General features: G+C 41.1%; 1 protein-coding gene across 2 annotated transcripts in view; it reads left to right on the forward strand.

The window, feature by feature from the left end:
- TBCEL (tubulin folding cofactor E like) overlaps positions 1-3,753 on the forward strand; it is a 54,845-nt gene extending 51,092 nt beyond the window's left edge. For both annotated transcript variants that reach the window (XM_063436301.1, XM_063436302.1), the window contains exon 8: positions 1,905-3,753. In XM_063436301.1, coding sequence (XP_063292371.1) covers positions 1,905-2,223 — 319 coding nt within the window. In that variant the 3' untranslated portion in view covers positions 2,224-3,753. The remainder of the gene's footprint in view (positions 1-1,904) is intronic.
- Positions 3,754-22,924: the final 19,171 nt, after the last annotated feature.

Raw genomic sequence — 22,924 nt, forward strand, 5'->3', positions numbered from 1 at the left:
TGATGTTGGACAGTGAGCTTCTCCATTCTGTCAGCATACCAGTTTTGATGTGAAGCTTAACAATAGACAGGGCTGCACCTTCCAGTATTTGACCACACATGTAAGCTGCAGTGTACATTCTATGTACTTTCTAGAGATGTGGACTGGACTAGATGAACTATTCAATAATGTGAATTAGTGCATTAATCAGGTGACAGACCTTGGCGGTCATGGTAACTTGGTGTTCAAAGCCGCTATCAGTAGTTTTCTTGAAAGCTTATGAATATTTGGTCCAAGAACATAATGAAAATTAGAATACTGGTGTAGTGGAGCTACTTGTACCTCCGCCAAGGACTGCTTCCAAGCTGGAACAGGGGACAAACAGCAGCACTTCTGCCCACAGTTGCCGTGGCTTGACTGGGGCTCTGCAACCGCTCTTTCCTGGAACCGAATGGGGAATTCGTTCTAGCAACCACCAGGCACTGGATGACACTCAGTCCTGGGAGCTCTAGTCCTTACAAGGACTTTCCCTGTTGAAACCTCCACACTGCAACAAGCTTGAACAGTGATTAGCCCTCTCCCTTTCCAGTAACCAGACAACACATAGTTCTGGGAGTACAAGCTGGAATACTTTAATGACAACCACAACTGGTCTTATATACATGTCCCCATGCAAGTGGGCGGGGGGTCCCCCTGGACCTGAGCATAAACCACAGTAAAAGTAAAAACATATGCACAATTACATTGGCTCTCAGGTCCAGAACAAAATCAGGTAATCCCTCCTCTGTACCTGGGAGACGATTGGATTAGGAACTGTGCTAATCTAATCCAATTATCTTTAAACACAGAAAAAAAACATACTTTTTCACAAACACCCCAAAAGTAGCCTAACAATACATAAAATCCCCACAAAAGTTATATCCCCTGATAGCCCTGATCTGGGTGACTAGCAAATCCAAAAATCACCCAGATCAGTTCAGGGGTTCAGGAATTTCCTGGAAGTCATATATTTGACCGATATATTTGGTGCCATGCCCAAATCAGTTCCATAGAATCAGGGATTGCGGTCGGTCTAGTTCGGTAGTTTAAAAACGAACAAACTACCGAACATAGTCAATAGTCTTACCCTGGAGCTTGTTCCCCCCGTTCATGGGAACGTTTCCACCGAAACAGTGTCTTTCTAAGTGTTGTCGAACCGAACGCAGGAGATCATGGAAGTCCAGCGGTGTTCGGGAGTTTCAGTATCCGAAAATAGTTCCATGAACTCGACAACCAAACAACGCTGCCTGCATTCATGCACACAAGATGGCCCCCACCTCGTGGTTGTTCATAGGAATTTCGACCACACAGACAAACACTTAAAACACTGAGGTGGAAATTGTTACAAAGTATCAATTAGGCTTAACAAGCTCCAGGGTGGTCACCGGTTCGTGCGGCTGTTCAGTTCCCGAACCATACAGTACAAATAGACGAACTGAGACTTTTATATCACATTTTAAAAGGTCCATAGTCTGTGGGCAGGAGGCTGGCTCCTCTAGGAACTCGTGGTAAACTCACTTAAAAAGAGAGTTTGTCTAAACTTTATGTGTATTCTATTAGGATGGGAAGGTACTATTGAGGCTTGATTGCTAACCAAGGAAAAGATAAATGCCTGCACAGTAAGGAAGTGATCCTATCTTTGGAGAGAAAAGGCTTTGATATTTACAGAATAACATAAAAGATAAAATAGGAATACACTGTACAATAAAACAGTAATAATTCATTAATTTTAATTTCCTCTCCACTGCTAGAAACACACCAGGCTGTAATGCAACTTAAAGTTTCCACATATATATATATATATATATATATATATATATATATATACATATATATATATTGTATTTAAAATGGCTAATGGACACATCTGTATGTTTTTGTTTCAGATATCAGGAGCTGGTGACAAAGTATGGCAAGCTGGAACCATTGGCAGAAGTTGACCTTAGGCCACAATGTCGAGCAAATGTTGACATTCACTTTGCGGAAAAGGTGGAAAAAATGAGCATCCGGGTAGACCAGACAGTTGCTGAATTTAAGAAGCAGCTAAAGACTTTGGTCCCTCTATCTACAAACAACATGCGAGTCTATTACCTGGACCACGAAGCTCCTTTTGGACCAGAGGAGATGAAGTTCAGCACACGTGCTCTACATTCATACAATGTACGAGATGGAAACAAATTCTACATAGAACCTAAAATTAAATGACCTTGCCTTGCTCCTCTAAAAGTAACATAATTATATGTATATCACACATTTTTTTTTTTAATTTGCCCCGATTGCTTTTGTTCAGTCCATTACTGCCACCCTGAGGTGTTACAGATCTGAAACCACATCACCAATGCAGGGGGCATGCCAGAACATAATCCTCAGTTTTAGACTTGCAGTATACAGATTACTTGGGTATTTCACCTCATCAGCTAAAAATAGCTAAATAAAATGGGAGGACACTTCTGGGCAGCCCGATGCATTTGTGGTTGTGCATGGAATATAAACTTTCTAGCCAAAACTGCAATCACAAACTAAATACGCTAGCAGTATTGTGAACTGAACTCTTCTGCCTTGCCTTGGACATAAAACATCAAATGTTTTTAAGGATATACTTCCTTTTTAACAGTGAGATAATTAAATGTTTTGTAAATTCTTTTATTAATTTATTATGAAACCATTTCTCTTGAATTTTATTATTTACCTCATTCATGTTCTCAATGCTTAAGGGGCACTCCAGGTTGGGAATAAACCATTTAATTGTTTAGATAATGCATCTAAAATATATGTGAAAACAAAATCTAAAACAATAAAATATATTCACATTGTAAGTTACTGCATGTTTCCAAGTTTTGCATTAACTGCAAGTTAGCATTCAGATATGTTTTTTTTGGGGACACTTCAAAGTGCCATACCTCCCAACATTTGTAGGTATGGATTCAGGCCGCGGACAACAGGATAACAGACAGCTGATTCTCTCCCCCCAGAGCTAAATTAGTATGCCATGACAGTACACTAACAACAGGGACTGTCCTGCCTAAATCAGTACAGTCCCTAATTTAGGGACAGCCTCAAGTGCTACACCAGGGCTTGGGTGTAAATTTTAGTTCAATTGTTAGATTATTTTTGACTTTTGGGAACTGTTCACTGAAATACAACTTGCAGAATTTTTTTCTGGTGTTTCTGCTGATAACTGTCTAATTAGAGAAACACTGCAGATTAAGAGAAACAGAAAGGGGTGACATCATATTTCCATTACTTGAGCCAGCAATAATTATTTTATAATTGCTGAGATGAGGAACAGGGGTGACTGGATTAAGACGCAGAATGCTTTATGCAAAACTTACACAAAATCGAACATGAAAAAATAGAAGTAATTATTTAGTCCAAAAGTTGTAAAAATGCATACAAGTGATATTGGTGCCTGGAGTGTCCTTTCAGTCTTTAATTGGAGTGTAATTCACCTCTTGTTGCTACTTCTCTATAGCTTTCAGTTGTTTTCCCTCTCTACCTTTCTTTTGGAATCCAATCCTCTATTAATTTGGATTGGAAATTATCCTTTTTATCCCTACACCTGTACTATGCATTTCCAAGTTATTAAATAGAAAGAAAGGCTATGTTACCACAACTATATAGTGAAAAACAGTGATCAGGGATAGTAAGCAGACACATTGCAGTGTCATAGAAAATAAGTGCTTCAATAAAGAAAGTTAGGAATCCAGTTATAAAATATTCAACTTCACGTTCCTACATTGTGTTGTCCATTTCCTGTTTAAGTATTTAATCAGTATTTAATCATTGTAGAAAATATTTCCTCCTGGACAGGTGTTCCTATTTCACAATATTGAATGCATTCCTGTCTAATTTTCATTTTTCATTGTGTTTACTATTCTTTCCCTCTTTCTTGTTGTCTGCTCACAGTAGCTGAATTCTCTGTTCTAATTCCAATACATAAACTTTCCTCATTAAACTCTGTAAATTTTATTTATTTATTTTGCTCATCATGCTACAGTGGTTTTTCTTTTTGATGGTGTTTGGAAGATTTTGTTTCCTTCCTGGTTAAGCAAATATGAAACAGCAACAATGCCATTTGTGAAACATTTTCTCCAGGGGCATTGCTTCAACTCACATTTCACTCCAAGAGGTCACAGAAACAAGAACTCTTAGCTGTAGAAGATGAACAGTGAGTTGGAATTTAGCAAAAAGGAAAATAACACATTTGCCTAAGTAACTCTGCTTAGTTTTGAAGACTTGGTAATTAACCCTTCAGGAAATGTGACCATATATATTTTTATCTGGAACACAATTACAGGACCACTGGAAAAACCTAATTATACAAATATGCCTATGAAGGTTTCATCTGATTCAGTTTGTGTCATATAAAAATAAATTGAGAACTGATATTGTGTGCGAATAGTCACATTAACATTTTTGGGTTTATCCCTTAATTAAGTTTAATCTACATAAAAAAAAAAAATGTTTAGTAAGTTTTTGTTTTTTTCCCCCTCTGGAAACAGGGCTGTTCAAACACTGTGATACAACACAATTAAAAATAAGTTGGGAAAAGTTTATCAGCACTTTTACCGTATATGTTTTAAGGGCACTTTAGTAAATGTATATATGTATCAAGCATATTTGTATTAAGCATAGAAACTACCACTTTCAAAAAAATAATATTCAATTATATAATTTTTCAACTGTTGGGTGATAGCTCCTTGATCCAAGGACAAATCTGACTGCCATTCAAGTCAAGAAGGATTTTTTTTCTAGTTTGTTGCAAAATTGAAAGTGCTTCAGACTGGTTTCTCTTTGCCTTCATTTGGATCAACTGCAAAAAACAGATGTAAGGAAGGCTGAACTTTAAGAATATGTCTCTTTTCAGCCGATGTAACTACCAGCTCAATGGTTAGTTAAAATTAATTCAGCAGCAATTAAAAAGATAGTAAAACTAGTTTTAATTTTGTATTTAGCCACTCTTACCTTCCCCATTGCTGGTTTTCACAATGCAAAAGAAAAACAATCTCATTCCATTACAATTCTTCAGCTCTGTTCCGCTGCATTTATTTCAGAAAGGGCTTTCCCATGGCATTTCTGCCCAGGTTAGAGGGCTTTAACATTTCTATGCACATAGGCATATGATTACCTATTAATCTAGAACGCTATAATGGTTCATAACCTTTACTCTTTGTACAGTAAAAGGATCAGTATTGATAGAAAGTTTAGAATTGTGAAAATTGCATTAATGGTAAATCCTTCCTAATTTTAACATGGAGAATAAAGGCTACCTGCAAAGCATACTGCTTAATTGGCACAAGAGACTGTCCTCAATCATATGCTTTCTGTCATTTTAGTGGAGCACTGGTAAATGCAAAGATCAGGTACTTAGCCAAAGGAATCCGAATATACATAGGAAAAAAGAGAATTGTAGATTATGCTAACGTAGTGCACCTATAATCGTAATTTTGATGACAGGAGGCAAACATTTTGCATAACTCTCTTTACTTTAAAATCCAGCAGCACAGATCATAAGAGAAACAACAGAAACAAGTATCCAAATCCATAAAAGGCCCTGCCAGCTTGAGCATTTCCCTTTTTCTTTGTAGCAAACTAATATACACAGTCTAAAACAAGAACAAGTCCTGAAGAATAACGGTACAGCAAATAACATCCAGAATTTGAGAAATAGATGACCGGAAACACAACGTAAACAGATCCAGCCATGTGAAGAAGTCGATCACACTGAAAAGAAACAAAAAGAAGTGGAAGGCACCTGAAGTGACAAGATATCCACATTAATAATTACCATAATATAATCAAGTGAGGTAATTAAATAATTAAAATCAATCTAACCATTGCAATTCACCTAACTAAACTAGTGCGAAAAATAAAGACCCAGGGTGGGAAGCAAAGCAGGGTGGGAAAATATGCGCCTCCTGTCATTACTAAATGTAAGATTATAGGTACACCACATTAGCATAATCTACAATTTTACCACATGACAGGAGGCTTCATATTTAGCATTTTTAACACTGAGAATTTAGAAGTGAAAAAAAGCGGGAGAAGATTGTCTAAAGTAAAAAGCACAGAAAGTATATTCCTGTGTCCAATCCACACATCTCATAATGTCCGAGAGAGACGCACCCGCCGAAAAAGCATGTGATGCAGCCACGCCGCGGACAGAGTGGGCACCAAAACATGATTCTACCCCTGCCATGAACAACAACCAGCAAATCCATCTAGCTAAAGTCTACCTTTAGTGGTCATCTGAGGGATGTCAGGTCATGGAAAATCGAGCCGTCTAACTGCCAGTCGCTGGTGTCCTGCCAGTGGTGGGAGAACGAACCCGCTGTGAGGTTGGAGGTCCCTGGCAGATAATCCGCCCAAAGGGTGATGTTGCGGGAGAGACAGAATTTGTAGATGTCCTTCGTTGCCTCCGTCAGTGCTCGGGATCGGGCTCCACCGAGAAATGTTGTCCATGCGAAGCAGGATGCAGCAATTGGAGAGACCCTTGGCAAGGCTGCGGATGACGGTTCACAACGAAGCCTAAGGACTCTAGAAAGTAAATGACAAATTGCATCTGAGAGTGCAGGATGGACACTGGGTCACAGAAAATCAGCAAATTGTCCAGCTAAATAGGGCAACGGATGCTTTTTTTTTCTCAAAAATTTAACTTGTCCAGCTTCAGTAGATTTGTGAAGCACCACTGAACTGAGCTGAGGCCGAACGGCAGACACGTGAACTGGCAAGCCTGTCGCCTCCAAACAAACCATAGGAATCGGTGACTTTACGGTGCAATAGGCACCGAGAGATACACGTCTTTGAGATTGAGTCGGGTGAACCAGTAGTTGGCCAGTAGAAGGTACCGAAGCAGGTGGATAGCCTCCATCTTGAAGTGTTGGTATATCACAAAGCCATAGAGTTGAAGAAGGTTGATGACTGGTCAATATTCTACCATCTTTTTCTTTTATTTTTTTTGTAAATAGAATTTTTTATTGAACGGTTGTTGTATTATACATAGACTTATGCATGGGGATCAGACAGCGTGTATGGAGACTCGCAGGTCTCTACGATATATACCATGTGCCATATGCATCTGTGTGTGCATTTTTTTTTCTTTTAGGTTTATTTATTGTTGTATCATATAAAGATTTATGCATGGGGATCAGATGGTGTGCATGGAGACTCGCAGGTCTCTATCGTATATTCCACATACCATATGTACCTGTGCGAGCTCGCAGGCTCCATGGTTTTTAGTGCTGTGTTTTGGCTCGCGGGCCTCCTGTCTCGTGTGGTATGTGTCTTACAACCTTCCCTTTTTGCTATCTGTGATGTGCATTTTTTCTGTTGCTATGTGGGGTCTGCGTGACTATACGCGCGTGTCCGGTGGCCTCTCTTTTATATTAGGGGTTTGATATTCCCCGGAGTAATTGTTCTATTGCATTTTTGTGTGTCTATTTCCCTACCTCCGTCTCCCTGTGTTCTTCTTAGCTGTTAGTTAGTCTGATCAGTTATCGTCTATGGGTGTCTGGTAATTTGTTATTGTGCGTGGGCGGTGTCGTGACGTGAGGTAACGTCCCCATTCTATTAGTCGTCCGCCTCGTAGTCTTTAGCTGTTATTGCATTTCCTGTGTGTGTTATCTTGTCCGGTTTTGTCTGTTGCGTTCGTGTCCCTGCGTGTAAGTTAGTACGTGTTTGTGGGTGTTTGCAACTATATTGTGCATCTGTCATTCTCTCTGTGTGTGATGTCTACTTTTGTTGTTTCTTTATATGTCCCCTTGCGTTTTTATCTGTTTTTCCCATTTTTAGCGGGTTGGTATCCATTTGCTCTTTACTCCTGTTCCGCTTTCAGTTCCGTCAGGTGGGCTCCCTGCGGTTTCAACCTTCATTGTGGTTGTGTGCAATGAAGCTCTCTTTTGGTGTTTGCCCTGGGTTATATAGGGAGTTTGGGAGGGGTTGGTCCTGTCTTTTTCTTGACCAGTAAGATGTTGCTGAACAATCCACTTCCATCCGGAGCGAATTGGACGTCGAAGAGGGAAAGAATTTGTTCGTCCAGAAGACGGCTGTGTTACTTTGACACTTGTAGCGGATGAGGGCAGAAAGCTTGTGCGGGACACTTATGAAATTTGATGGCGTATTCTCGAACGGTCTCCAGGACCCACATATTTGTGGTAATAGTTGTCCAGTTCTGAAAAAAAGGGACAACCTGCCTGCAGTAACAGTGGTAATAGGAGCAGACAATGTGAAGCTCACCTGTTGAGAAGCGACCACTGCCTTGTCCTCTAGCACCTCACGCTCTGTCCAAGCCTCTGTGGAATGAGGGTCTTGGTGTGGAAGTCAGGAAAAAAGATGAAGACTGCTGATAGGCAGCCCGTGGACCAGAAATAACTAGTGGCTTGGCCCCGTTGCCGACCATCCTTCCCAAAAACACCTCTTGTGGGTGGGGAGCGGAAGACTTGCTTGAGCGAAGTTTGGGCCTTGTTCAAGGTGGTGAATAAATTTACCTGTTTCTTCAATTCCGCTATGAAAGGCTCTCCGAAGAGAAGCCCGTTCGCCAGAGGTGCCGAGGTCCAATAATTTGGAGTTGATCCTCAATAGTGCCGACTTCCATCTTTTGGAGCAGAGCGCTGCATTAGCGTTGTGCAACATGCATATGGCGCGTTGTGCCCATTCGTGCATGTCGTTGGAATCCAACTGAGTGCCTTGAGTGAGGGCCAAATCTGTGAAGTATAACATTTTCACCAACGGGCCGGGAAGGTCCGGTAACTTATCCTGTGCCAACTTCAGGCCTTTCTCAATGCCCTTACGTGGGTCCCGGACTGATCAGGACATGAACACCACCACTGTATAGAAATCGGGTGTGAGTACGACTTTGTCGGGAAGGAGTTTGCGGGGGCATTCGGCCTTGAGTTTGGCCCGTACTTCTCTCTCTAGCGGCTTACGGAGCCAAAAATGCACAAATTGTACTAGATGGTCTGGTAGGGGCCACTCCGATGACCTAGGGTGCCTGGTGCTTGAATCAAACAAAGGCTCCCTCAGGAAGACTCTTTCTTCCGTGCGCTTGGTCGGTAGGGCGTGGGTATCCGTCCTTTGGAAGTCATCCCCCAACACCATTTCCTTCATGTATAGGGAATCTGAGTGGGGTAAGTATTGTAAAGCACTACGGAATCTGCTATATAAATGGTAATAATAATAATAAGATCTCTCCGCTCGCCATTTATCCATCGTTGATGGTTATGGATAGGAGTCCTCATCTGAAAGGAAGGGTTGTTCCAGTCTATCCGCTCTTTTGAAACGTTTGAATGGAGTTTTGCCCTTAACTCTGGTTGATGGGTAATTTGCCCTTTTCCAGTGGCGTTTCGGACCTGCCAGTGAGTGGATTTGAGCCACATGTGCCAGGGTCCGGGTACAACTAGAGCTCGTCCAGAGATTGACCAATGTTAAATGTGACACTCTGGGACTATTCCTAGATGTCAGTGCCAATATGAGGGGCTCACCCTCTAATGTATGGAAAGGGGTTTTCCTTGCATGATATGGGAGACGTAGAAGTTTTTATATGTATATATATATATATATATTGGACACCGCTGATACTCCCAGCGTGGGAGGTCGTACCACTGAAGGCATTTCCCTCTTTAGAGTTGCCAGGTGACGCGTATGGAAAAGGGGGGTTCACCCCAGTTGTACGTCAGAGTTGTACTTCCGTGGTCACCAACAATTCATGTATATGTAGACAGCGTTTTCTGAACTGGGCTATATGGGTACCATGAGAGGGGGCTCTCCCCTGTAGCGTATGCCTGAGATTAACTGAAAAGCAGGCAAACACACAGCTCAGAGGTAGGAGACAGGTCACAGAAGGGAAATCTTAAATATAGTATAGAACTAGTTCTAAGAAGGGGATGAGAAGGAGGGAGGACAAAGAATCAATAGCTACTTAACTTCTTATAAAGTACTAGTAAAACTCAAACAATCTAAGGCATAATAGACTTAAAACAAGTAAGATAATCATTAGGTAAAATACTCTGACCAGTGCCAGCAGGAGCAGCAAAGAAAAAGGAAGTGATCAGGCTGGCAGGGCCTTTTATGGATTTAGATACTTGTTTCTGATTGGTTGTTTCTCTTATGATCTGTGCTGCTGGATTTTACAGTAAAGAGAGTTATGCAAAATATGGTGCCTCCTGTCATGTGGTAAAATTTGGGGGACACCCATGAAAAGCATTTCTTTATAGTGGGTACCTGGGTCTCACTGGGAATCTGTGGTTGCAGCTTCTGATTCCAGTCTTATTCAACCAGAGAAACTGTCAACATTACTTAAATAGTTTGACTATTCACACAGAGATAGTGCCAAAGCACCTATGTCACCATAACCTCTAAAACAGGATGTAGTGGTTGTGACGGACCGCCTGGCACCATAAGCACTGTAGACCCCACGAACTGCCGCAGCTTGGTTGGGGTCTCCCCGTCCTCCACCCACCCTGGACCCAAGACCAGGATCCCGCTTCCAGTGGGTAGGCCTCTCCTCTTCTAGAGAGCTTAGCAGGAGAGTATAAGAGAGTATAGTGATTATAGCAATCCACAGAGTGTATGTAGTTCTCCAATCCCCCAAACATGAGCCAAGACTTCATGAAGGTGCAAGATGATCTGAGAGTTTAATGGTACAGGTTGGATTTTTATACAACTTTTCAGGCCAGAGGAACACCCATGGACCTGATGGGGCACAGGACACAAATTGTACAGACCAATAGAATCAGTGTAACAATGCCTGACACTCCCACATACAGCACACAATCCCTCCCCAATTAAGGTATATAATGTATTAATGTAATTATCCCCAAGCATAAAAAAACATATATTTTACAAAGTCTCATAAGTACCCCAAAATACAACATATCCACATAAGGGTCACATCCCCTGATAGCACTGATTTGGGTGAACAACATATCCAAATATCACTCAGATCAGAGCAGGGGCTCAAAATTTTAATGGAAGTCTCTTTTTGACCCACCATGCATATGGTACCATGCCCAAAACAGTTACAGAGAATTAGGGCTGTCGGTCTATTTTCAATGTTAAAAGTGCACTATAGTACAAGGAAGGGTGGGGTCAGACAATAGCAAGTGCTGGTTGGAGATTAAGGAGAGACAAAGCAGCCAGTTTAAATTGGTCTGGCGGTGTCCCTGGGACAACGCCCTGCTGGATAAACAATAGGACAAGAAAAAGGGGGAGGGGAAGAGGCACATTTTCCCATGGAAGTCACTTTTTAACATGTCTTTTTGCAGGGCCCATAGTCTTTAGGCAAAAGGCTGGCCATTAGTCCTCTCTAAAAACCAGTGGTGAAATTGCTTTCGTCACATGGTTCATTCACCGAACAACCGCACGAACCAGAGACCACCCTGGAGCTTGTTAAAACCTATTAACAACTTGGAATGGGTCTCACCACAGTATTCTAATTGTTCGTCTGGATGGCCGCAATTCCTAAGTACAACCACGAGGTGACGGCCATCTTGTTCGCATGAATGCAGGCAGCTGTGTTTTTGCATGAATCTCATGGAACTAAAATCGGATACAGAAACTCCCAAACACCGCTGGACTTCCATCCTTGCCTGCATTCGGTTCTATACAAGTTAGAAGAGCACTGTTCGTTGGGATCATTCGTCTGGATGAAGGGAACAAGCTCCAGGGTAAGACTATTGACTCTGTTCGATAGTTTGTTTGTTTTCATACTACCGAACTAGACCGACCGCAAGCCCTGATGCTCTGGAACTGTTTTGGGCATGGGACCATGCCTTCGGTCGGTCAAATAAAATACTTCCATAAAATTTCTGAACCCCTGAACTGATCTGGGTGATTTTTGGATATGCTGGTAACCCAGATCAGGGCTATTAGGGGATGTAACATTTGTGGATATACTATGTGTTTTATAGAAATGTGTGTTTTTTCTGCCTGGAGATAATTGGGTTAATACAGTATCGGACTCAATTATCTTTAAGGCAGAGACGAGAGATTGTATGTTTGTTATAGGAGTGCATTTAAACACTGTTATTATTGGTCTGTGAATTTGTGTTGGAGTCCCCAACAAGGTCCATGTGGGCGTACCCCTTGCATGGGGATTGTCATATAAGGCCAAGTGTGGCACCATTAAAATCAGTTCCTCTTCACCCTCAACATATAGTTTCATCTCATCTGTGGAGGGGACAGCTATATTCACACTGGGGATCGCTATACTCCTTATACTCCCCTGGGTTCTAATCACTAGCTCTTATAAGAGCTGTTCCTGCTATGCTCTCTGGAGTAGGAGAGGTTCACCCACTGGAAGCTGGATCCTGGTCTTGGGTCCAGGGTGGGTGGATGACGGCGATACCCCAACCAAGCTGCTGCAGTTCGTGGGGTCTACAGTGCTTATGGTGTCTGGTGGAGTTCTTGGAGTCCTCGGTGAGCACTAGGAGCATCGATTAACGGAGGTACCCGGTCGGCGTGCCAGGTGGTCCGTCACATAGAGCTTATCAGTTAAGTTGTGTCCAAGAGAGGATCTGACCTTACTGTGAGCACAGCTAGATGACAGTCCTTGGGGGGAAGTGGCTGGGTAGCCTGTGGAGAGAGGTACTTTGAGTCCTGAGGCTGTCTATTGTGTAGCAGGGTCCTGGAGCAATGGAGTGTGCATGCAGTACCAGGAATGAGGCAAACAGAAGGGTCCTTAATCATAGCCAGGTCAAGCAGGTGAGTAGTCGGTAGGCAGATCAGGTAAAAATAGTTAAGCAGTCTGTGGGGGGCAGAGTCGTAATTTGTGGACAGTCTAAGTCAGCAGCAATAGGTCAGAAAGGCTCACTTTAAGGAAAGGCTTTAGCAGCACTGTGGGTCACAAGGTCAGTGGTCAGAGCAAACCACACATTTAGTTTAAATAGCTGCAAGGGTTTGGCGCTTGAAGGGTTTTTCACTAAAGTGAGAATTTAAAGTGAATTTCGCATTTAAACCCTTAAGGACACACGACATGAGTGACACGTCATGATTCCCTTTTATTCCAGAAGTTTGGTCCTTAAGGGGTTAAACTCAAAATAGTAAAACTGGAAAAAGTCAGCTATCCTCTCAGTTTGGCAACTCTGGACTTAAATTTAAAATTCACATTGAATTCTCATTTTAGTGAATAAACCCATTGGAACCAATATGCAGAAGAAAGCTATAAACAAAGGGAAATCCATGAACTCATAGTCCAAGTCCAAGCTAAGGGATCGGTCCAGGCAGCAAAGGTTCTTAGGAGGCAGGGTCACAAGCAAACTGGAATCAAAACAGGAGGGAAATAGCAGAATCACAGGTAGCATTAAAATGAGCACAGTACATCTGAACAATGAGGCCTGATCAGGAACATTTTGATATAAAGGTAGAACACCAAACCCCTTCCTGTGTCATGCCCAGGTCACGCCGTCACACTGTGACATCATTCCGCATATCACGCCATTGTGGGCACGCACACCACTAATGCATACAGGAACCACAGAGAATGTCATAATGGTGGACAGGAGTATGCAATGGTCGAAAAGGACCTGAGGGACCTGAGCCGTGGGTAGCAACAAGAACAAGGTAAGACCCTGACAACAGATAGTTATGACAGAAGGCACTATAAAGTATAAAAACAGGATACACTCCAAACAGCATATATGTGGTAAATCAGGTGCTAACTCTAGATTTTATTTCCCACAGAGTAGATAAGACACAGAATAAAAAGAGTATAGAGGAGCACAAACTTCCTCGGCCACAAGAGGTGCTTCCCTGAAAACAGAGTCAAACTCTTAGAGCAAAATTTGATTGGCACAGTGCAGCGATTGTTTGCTCCTTGAGCAACATTTTATTGGCGCAGTGTGGTGATTTGCTTCTCATGCTCACTAGCCATTACATGTTTTCTTATAGTACTAGATTGTTTAAAGCATTAATCTTGATGATCTCAGCCAGTGAGGCGGGTTGACAGCATGGAGAGCAGCAATGGAAGAAAGGTAAGTAAAACTTGATTTTTAATTTCTGATTGGGGACACCTTAACTGTTAGCAGGACACTAGAATGTTAGCATTAGACACTTCTATTCCTAACGCTATAGTGTTCTTTTAAGGAGTAGACCACATAGATTTTTATTTATTTATTTATTAGAAAACTTTTCATACTGATTTTGCTTCCTGTTTTGGGATGGATTAATTTATCACCCATGATGGTGTTTTTCCAATATGCACATGAAAAAGAGAAAAAAGCCTTAACTAGTTTAAATAAAAAGAAGCTTTTTTTTTTTGATAAGTACCCGTTTAGCTTAAACCACATAATCTCTTACATTCTTGGTTCTCTTGAAGATGAAAGATGTATTTTTTGCTTCACACAGGTGCCCATAGATTTTGTCACAATTAATTAATTCACTAAATATAGAATTGTATAAAAGAGCAAACTATTTTAATTTTTTAAATAATTAAATTATTTTAAATTTAGACTACAATAAAGTCACAATGTTAATATAGTTCATTCCCTAGGTGATTGTAAGGTAGCCTTTTGATAGCCCTTTCCTCAAAATCTATTAGGTATTTGATGAAGGTGTGTGTCATCACTTACCATTCTTCTTACTCTTTGTGTTGGACTGTGTGATATAGACTTTGTATGCTTGGATGGGAAAGTAATAAACTGTTAGGTATAGAGAAAAGAACAGTCTTCGGTTTCTGTTCATTCTTATAGTCCTATAAATTTAAGAAATCCGCTCTCACAGATAAATCTGACGTGGGATGACATGGATACAGATACTGTACACAATAAACCGGATTTTAGTACAGTATCCCTTCCAATTCTTGAAGCAATCATACATGTATTCAAATCACTTAATGATATAAATATAATATGAATTATTGTTGAAATCAAAACATTCTACAAAATCAGATATAAACAGGTTGACATAAGGAGGCACAATTTTGCTCCACAATTGTTCCCTTCACTTATGCATGAATGGTGCCGAATAAATATATAAAATATACAAATATATATATATATATATATATATATATATATATATATTTGTTACATAAGTGTAGCCAAGAATAAATAGGCCACTCGCAAGTGGAATACACAGTGAACTGACAGCTGAATAATAGAACAATAACTGTAACAAAGCTTGTTCATACTAAATATATAGCTTCCTTTGTGGTATCGCCACAGCCTGAGGTATCTTGGGGTGTAAGATTGTCATGGTCAGATACTCGTTGCAGGCGAAGGTCCAGTCATGAGGGTGACCCGTAACAAACCATTAACCAATACCAATAGGTCAACCAGGATTAGCATTAGGTTTGTCTGGTAAGACCATGTCTCTTAATGTGCTGTAAGCCGGTGGGCCTATAGTTGTCAGGGAAACCACCACTTGTTTATCAGTTTCTATGTTATTTGCTGTACAATATACCTCACGTAATTCAACCCATATTTTCAATTTTTTGGTGTCTGGTGCAAACATAGGCAAAGTGCCAATGAGAGCATTCTAGGGTCTGATCACAGATCCTTGTTGCAAGCTGTTGTTTCCTGTGTTATTACATTGTGTCAATAACTATCCACAAATATCACTGAGACTTTGGAACTCTGGAAGATGAGACTCTGGAACATGGATATCATTCAACCTTTTATTCAGTCTCAACACATATCCACACCAGTAGCTGGTTTCTTAGTAATTACTTAAAATGATTTCCAACTGTCACACAGATACATAAACATTCCAGGAGGTGTGTTTTGCTGTTGTTAAAGATCAGTCATCTCAACAAGAACCTGTACTCACCCTATCTTATAGAAGGAATTGACTCTCCTGGGCCCCTTTCATCATGTCCATCATTTTAGAGACACTGTAGGCACTTTAACACTTCATTTTTTTTAGAGTGCCTGCAGTCCTGCTCCCCATCCTACACCACAAAAGCCTTTAGTTCACTAATTAGAGAGCTTGAAAGTGTGACTACAACCCACACTTCCAAACCCTCTGAGTATGAATGGGAATCTTCCAGGTTCTCATACCATAACATGCCTCCAGGATGCCATAACCCGAGGAGAAGGGAGACTTGGTGCTGGAGAAAAGATGAGTAATTGAGTTATTAACTTCATATTTATCTATTTGTTTTTTATTATTTTATGGGCAGGAAACCTAATAGGGGTATCAGCAATGTATTGTTAGGAATACAGATATGTATTCCTAATGCTATAGTGATCATTTTATGCCTTTAAAGTGTATTTGTTAAAACATGGTTTCTACTGAAATAATCAGTTTAAGTAATGCATTTTAAGTGCTATGTTGCTAACCTCACATGTGGTGAATACATTCTCATTTTTGTAAGTAAAATATTTTGATTAATGACTTAATAATGAAATATATATTTTCATTGGAGTGGTTTTACCCTGCCTGGCTGAGTTTTGCAGTTTTGACAATGCCTGCTATGTCCACAGATATCGTTGGTGGAAGCTGATAGAGCACTATGTTTTTTCCACACTAAAGGATGATCACCAACATAACAGACTGAATATGTGAAGAAAGCTTTGTTCTAGATAGGGAGAAAGGACCGAGTGAGTGGTCAATATCCACTCACCCTTTCATTCCTTTTTGGACAAATCCCCTATTTTGAAAATTAAATTACTCCTACTCCCTATTTATTTCATTAATACAAGATAACAAAAGGAAAAAAATAAGATAACAATCAATCATTCTAAAACATCTTTCACTTTCTACTTTTTTAATCCAGATATTTCAAGTACATCAATTCTAAAAAAACAAAAAATGAAAGTGTAGGTACACTGGAAACAGAGACGGGTCTGTTAGCTAATGAAGACCAGGAAAAGGCAGGAATTTTAAATAACTATTGTTCTTCAGTATATATTAATGAGGATCCTATGGCAAGAGATATGCAAATGATTGCTGCAAAATACTTGCAGATAACTTGTGATTGGATGACTCAAGACAAGGTGCTACAGCTGTTAAAGAAAATTAATGTAAATAAAGATCCGGGCCTGACCGTATTCACCCACGAGTACATAAGGAGCTTAGTGGGGAAATAAGTGAACCTCTGTATTTAATTTTTCAAGATTCTTTTGTTTCAGCTATTGTACAGGAGGATTGGAGGAAGGCAGATGTCGTTCCTGTATTTAAAAAGGGTTCAAAATAATTTCCTGGAAATTATAGACCTGTGAGCTTAACTTCTGTGACTGGGAAAATAGTTGAATGGCTATTAAGGGATAATATTCACGAATTAATTGGGAAGAATTTTGTTATTAGCAATAATGAGCATGGTTTTATGAAACATAGGTCATGTCACACTAATCTAATTGCATTCTATGAAGAAGTAAGCAGAAGTATAGATCAGGGTGTTGCAGTGGATGTGATCTACTTGGATTTTGCCCAGGCATTTCATACAGTTCCTCACAATAGGTTAGTCTTCAAACTAAAAGAAATTGGTCTAGATGAATATTATTGTTCTTTGGTAGAACATTGGTTTAAGGATAGAGTACAATGAGTTATTATTGATGGTCAATTTTCAAGCTGGACAAAAGTGGTAAGTGGTGTCCTACAGGGTTCTGGTTTGGGACCGCTTCTATTTAACATATTTATAAATGATCTTGAAATAGGCATTGAAAGCCATGTTTTAGTGTTGCAGATTACACAAAACTTTGTAAAGTATTAAAATGTGAGCAGGATATTGCTTTGCTTCAGGGTAGTGATGTCCCGAACTGTTCGCTGGCGAATAGTTCCTGGCGAACATCGCTTGTTCGCGTTCGCCACCGACGGCGAACACATGCGCTGTTCGGTCCGCCCCCTATTCGTCATCATTGAGTAAACTTTGACCCTGTACCTCACAGTCAGCAGACACATTCCAGCCAATCAGCAGCAGACCCTCCCTCCCAGACCCTCCCACCTCCTAGACAGCATGCACTTTAGATTAATTCTGAAGCTGCATTCTTTTTTTTTTTTAACCTGTGTTTATTATACATTATCCCCCATAGCCAGTAACTGTGTTTATTATACATTATCCCCCCATAGCCAGTAACCTGTGTTTATTATACATTATCCCCCATAGCCAGTAACCTGTGTTTATTATACATTATCCTCCCATAGCCAGTAACCTGTGTTTATTATACATTATTCTCCCCATAGCCAGTAACCTGTGTTTATTATACATTATCCTCCCATAGCCAGTAACCTGTGTTTATTATACATTATCCTAATAACATAGCCAGTAACCTGTGTTTATTATACATAACCCCCCCCCCCCCGGCCAGTAACCTGTGTTTATTATACATTATCCCCCCACAACAAGTAACCTGTGTTTATGATACATTATCGCCCCACAACCAGTAACCTGTGTTTCTTATACATTATCCCCCCATAGCCAGTAACCTGTGTTTATTATACATTATCCTCCCCATAGCCAGTAACCTGTGTTTATTATGCATTATCCTCCCATAGCCAGTAACCTGTAACCTGTGTTTATTATACATTATCCCCCATAGCAAATAACCTGTGCTTATTATACATTATCTCCCCCATAGCCAAGTAACCTGTGTTTATTATACATTATCCCCCCACAACCAGTAACCTGTGTTTATTATACATTATCCACCGCATAGCCTGTAACCTGTGTTTATTATACATTATCCTCCATAGCCAGTAACCTGTGTTTATTATACATTATCCTCCCATTGCCAGTAACCTGTGCTTATTATACATTATCCCCCCATAGCTAGTAACCTGTGTTTATTATACATTATCCCCCCATAGCCAGTAACCTGTGTTTATTATACATTATCCCCCCCATAGCCAGTAACCTGTGTTTATTATACATTATCACTCCCATAGCCAGTAACCTGTGTTTATTATACATTATTCCTCCCATAGCCAGTAACCTGTGTTTATTATACATTATCCTCCCATAGCCAGTAACCTGTGTTTATTATACATTATCCCTCCATAGCCAGTAACCTGTGTTTATTATACATTATCCCCCCATAGCCAGTAACCTGTGCTTATTATACATTATCCTCCCATAGCCAGTAACCTGTGTTTATTATACATTATCCCTCCATAGCCAGTAACCTGTGTTTATTATACATTATCACTCACATAGCCAGTAACCTGTGTTTATTATACATTATCCCTCCCATAGCCAGTAACCTGTGTTTATTATACATTATCCTCCCATAGCCAGTAACCTGTGTTTATTATACATTATCCCTCCATAGCCAGTGACCTGTGTTTATTATACATTATCCCCCCATAGCCAGTAACTTGTGTTTATTATACATTATCCTCCCATAGCCAGTAACCTGTGCTTATTATACATTATCCCCCCATAGCCAGTAACCTGTGTTTATTATACATTATCCACCCATAGCCAGTAACCTGTGTTTATTATACATTATCGCTCCCATAGCCAGTAACCTGTGTTTATTATACATTATCCCCCTATAGCCAGTAACCTGTGTTTATTATACATTATCCTCCCATAGCCAGTAACCTGTGTTTATTATACATTATCCACCCATAGCCAGTAACCTGTGCTTATTATACATTATCCTCCCATAGCCAGTAACCTGTGTTTATTATACATTATCCCTCCCATAGCCAGTAACCTGTGTTTATTATACATTATCCCCCCCATAGCCAGTAACCTGTGTTTATTATACATTATCCCCCATTGTCATTTATCGTTGGACCTAGGCAGCATGATGTCTTAGGCCGGCCCAGAGAGTGAGTGAGTGAGTGAATAATATAATATATATGTTCAGAAACATATTAGTAATATATGTAAATCGGGTTCATGCAAAGAGGGTGAAAAGGTATTAAAGAAAAACACACTTATTGCATCAAATTTACAAATCCAAACTTTTAAAAGCTTTCCTAAATTTTTTCTCGAGATGAGGAATATATCGGTTGTAGACTGAGGATTTCCATCTGCCCAATCTTTTAATAATATGCACTGGAGTGTCAGTGTTGAAGGAGACCGAAGCTGCCCCTATTCTAGATGAAAGACCCGAGACATGGATACAATCCAATCTTAGGAGTAGTGTTCTGATGTAGAAGATGAATTTAGCCGTAGTCAGAGGGATTCAGTGAGAGTAGTGGTGAATAGTGATGTCGCAAACATAAAATTTTCAGTTCACGAACGGCGAACGCGAACTTCCGCAAATGTTCGCGAACGGGCGAACCGCCATAGACCTCAATGGGCAGGCAAATTTTAAAACCCACAGGGACTCTTTCTCGCCACAATAGTGATGGAAAAGTTGTTTCAAGGGGACACCTGGGGGCGTGGGTGGTGGGTGGGTGGGGGCCATAAAAATAATGAGGGGGAGGACCTACTGTATGAAGTTGTATCGATCAGGTAGTGTAAGGGTTACGCCCGCTTCACAGTGACAGACCAAACTCCCCGTTTATCGCACCGGAAACAGTCCATTTGCACAAGGTTGGATACCAAGCTAGCCATGTCCCGTTCCTTGTCCTCACTGATGTCATTGAAGGTCTCTTCCTCCACCCAGCCACGTACAACACCAAGGGTCCCCGAAAGGTGACAACAAGCCCCCTGGGACGCCTGCTGTGTTTGGTCTTCCACCTCCTCAAAGCCACCTTCCTCCTCTGACTCCTCTTCTTCCGACTCCTCTCTCTGCGTTGCCTCTCTCTGCGTTATTATAAGGTGTGTTAAGTAGTACTATTTTATCAGTTTAATCCTTGTTACGAGTAGAGGACTATTTCCTTGTTTCGCCAAACCCCTTCAAAGATGGAAAAAGCGGTATGAGTGGAAGAAACGAGGAAATGTGGTCAGGTGGTGGTGCCAGCCCCACCGAGGGCTTGTACCCAGGTATGCTAATAAACTGAAAAAAGAAAAAATCTCCCAAGAAGGAGATCTAAACTGGCATAGGAAAAGGTAAGACAACTATAATAAAGTGATACCTACAAATCCTAGTGAGCATAGGTGTATAATAGAGGGAGAAAGGGAAAGCAGAGTAATGCTTCCTAAGACCGTGGTTTTTACCCTTTGTTAAAATAAATTGAGTAATGGACAAAAGTCTTTATTGCATCATTTATAAATAACAAAGGGATACTATACTCATTCCCCTATAGTGGCTAATTGTGTAATAATGGTAATACTATTACCTATTATATAATATTGCAAGGGTCAAGGAAATTCCCTCTAAATAGATGGGTATAGGCAGAGAGTATGGAGACCGGCGTGATGCTGTCATAAAAAGTGTCAATAAGGTGATATAAAGTTAAATGTATCACAGACACACAGCCACCCTTTCTCTTAGCTAGTTTCCAGAAATGCTGGATTGGTAGAAGGGCTATAAAGACTCAGAGAGGTCTAAGAAGAATCCTCTAAACTAGCCCTAATCTCCTTAAACTCCTTCAAGGGTGTTCTAAGCTAAAGCTCAATCTAAACGTTTAGATGACTGCCTGATTTCCCATCACATTAGCTGGCTAGGAATAACACTGTGCAAGACAAAGAGTGGGTCTAAGTGCCCATAGTGCAGTAAAGTGTCCCTAGTGAAGTGAAAAAGAGAATAACGAGCTGGCGCCCAAGAGAATAACGAGCTGGCACCCTATCAGGGGACGTGTATATGGCATCGATTTTAGGAACTGGGAGATGGAAAAAGATGCTTGGTCCTCCTACTTCAAATTTGTGGCACTGCGCGTGCAATCTAATGTGCCACCAGATAGGAGTGGTGTGTTAAGTAGTACTATTCCTATCAGTTTAATCCCTGTTATGTGCCTTTTTTTTGGTTTGGTTTTTGAAGCCACAGTGCAGCACCAGAGGCCCGAAAAATTAGGTATTGTTGCAGCCGCTGCTGTAGCAACGGCCAGAAAAATTGATGTTTGTTTCCCAGCCAGAAAGTGCCCTAAAACATTGCGGCTTGAACGCTAGTTGGTGGCGGATAAGTCACGCAAGTCAACCGGCATTCAGAGCTAAAATACAGCAGCGTGTGGACCATTTTTATCCCAAGGCAGCTCATCTCATCATGCCTTTTTTAGTCGAATGTATCGCCCACTGTCAGTCCCTTCGGGATCCATCCCTCATTCATCTTAATAAAGGTGAGGTAATCTAGACTTTTTTGACCTAGGCGACTTCTCTTCTCAGTGACAATACCTCCTGCTGCACTGAAGGTCCTTTCTGACAGGACACTTGAAGCGGGGCAGGCCAGAAGTTCTATCACAAATTGGGATAGCTCAGGCCACAGGTCAAGCCTGCACACCCAGTAGTGAAGGGGTTCATCGCTCCTCAGAGTGTCGATATCTGCAGTTAAGGCGAGGTAGTCTGCTACCTGTCAGTCGAGTCGTTCTCTGGGGGTGAATCCCAAAGGGCTGTGGCGATGCGAAGGACTTAAAAAGCTCTGCATGTCCTCCATCAACAACACGTCCGTAAAGCGTCCTGTCCTTGCCGGCGTGGTCGTGGGAGGAGGAGGATTACTTTCACCTCTTCCCCTGTTAGATTCCCTGTTGTGCTGTGACATCACCCTTATACGCTGTGTAAAGCATACTTTTTAATTTATTTTGCAAATGCTGCATCCTTTCCGACTTGTTGTAATTTGGTAACATTTCAGCCACTTTCTGCTTATACCGGGGGTCTAGTAGCCTGGACACCCATTACAGGTCGTTCTCCTTCAGCCTTTTTATACGAGGGTCCCTCAACAGGCACGACAGCATGGAAGACCCCATTTGCACAAGGTTGGATGCCGAGCTACTCATATTCCGTTCCTCCTCCTCAGTGATCTCAATGAAGGTATGTTCTTCCCCCCAGCCACGTACAACACCACGGGTACCAGATAGGTGACAACGAGCACCCTGGGATGCCTGTTGTGGTTGGTCTTCCTCCTCCTCCTCAAAGCCACATTCCTCCTCTGACTCCTCTCCCTCACAATCCTCTTCCAGCGTTGCCGCAGGTCCAGCAAGC

The sequence above is a fragment of the Pelobates fuscus genome, chromosome 11, assembly GCF_036172605.1.
Source record: "Pelobates fuscus isolate aPelFus1 chromosome 11, aPelFus1.pri, whole genome shotgun sequence".
NCBI classification, from domain to species: Eukaryota; Metazoa; Chordata; class Amphibia; order Anura; family Pelobatidae; genus Pelobates; species Pelobates fuscus.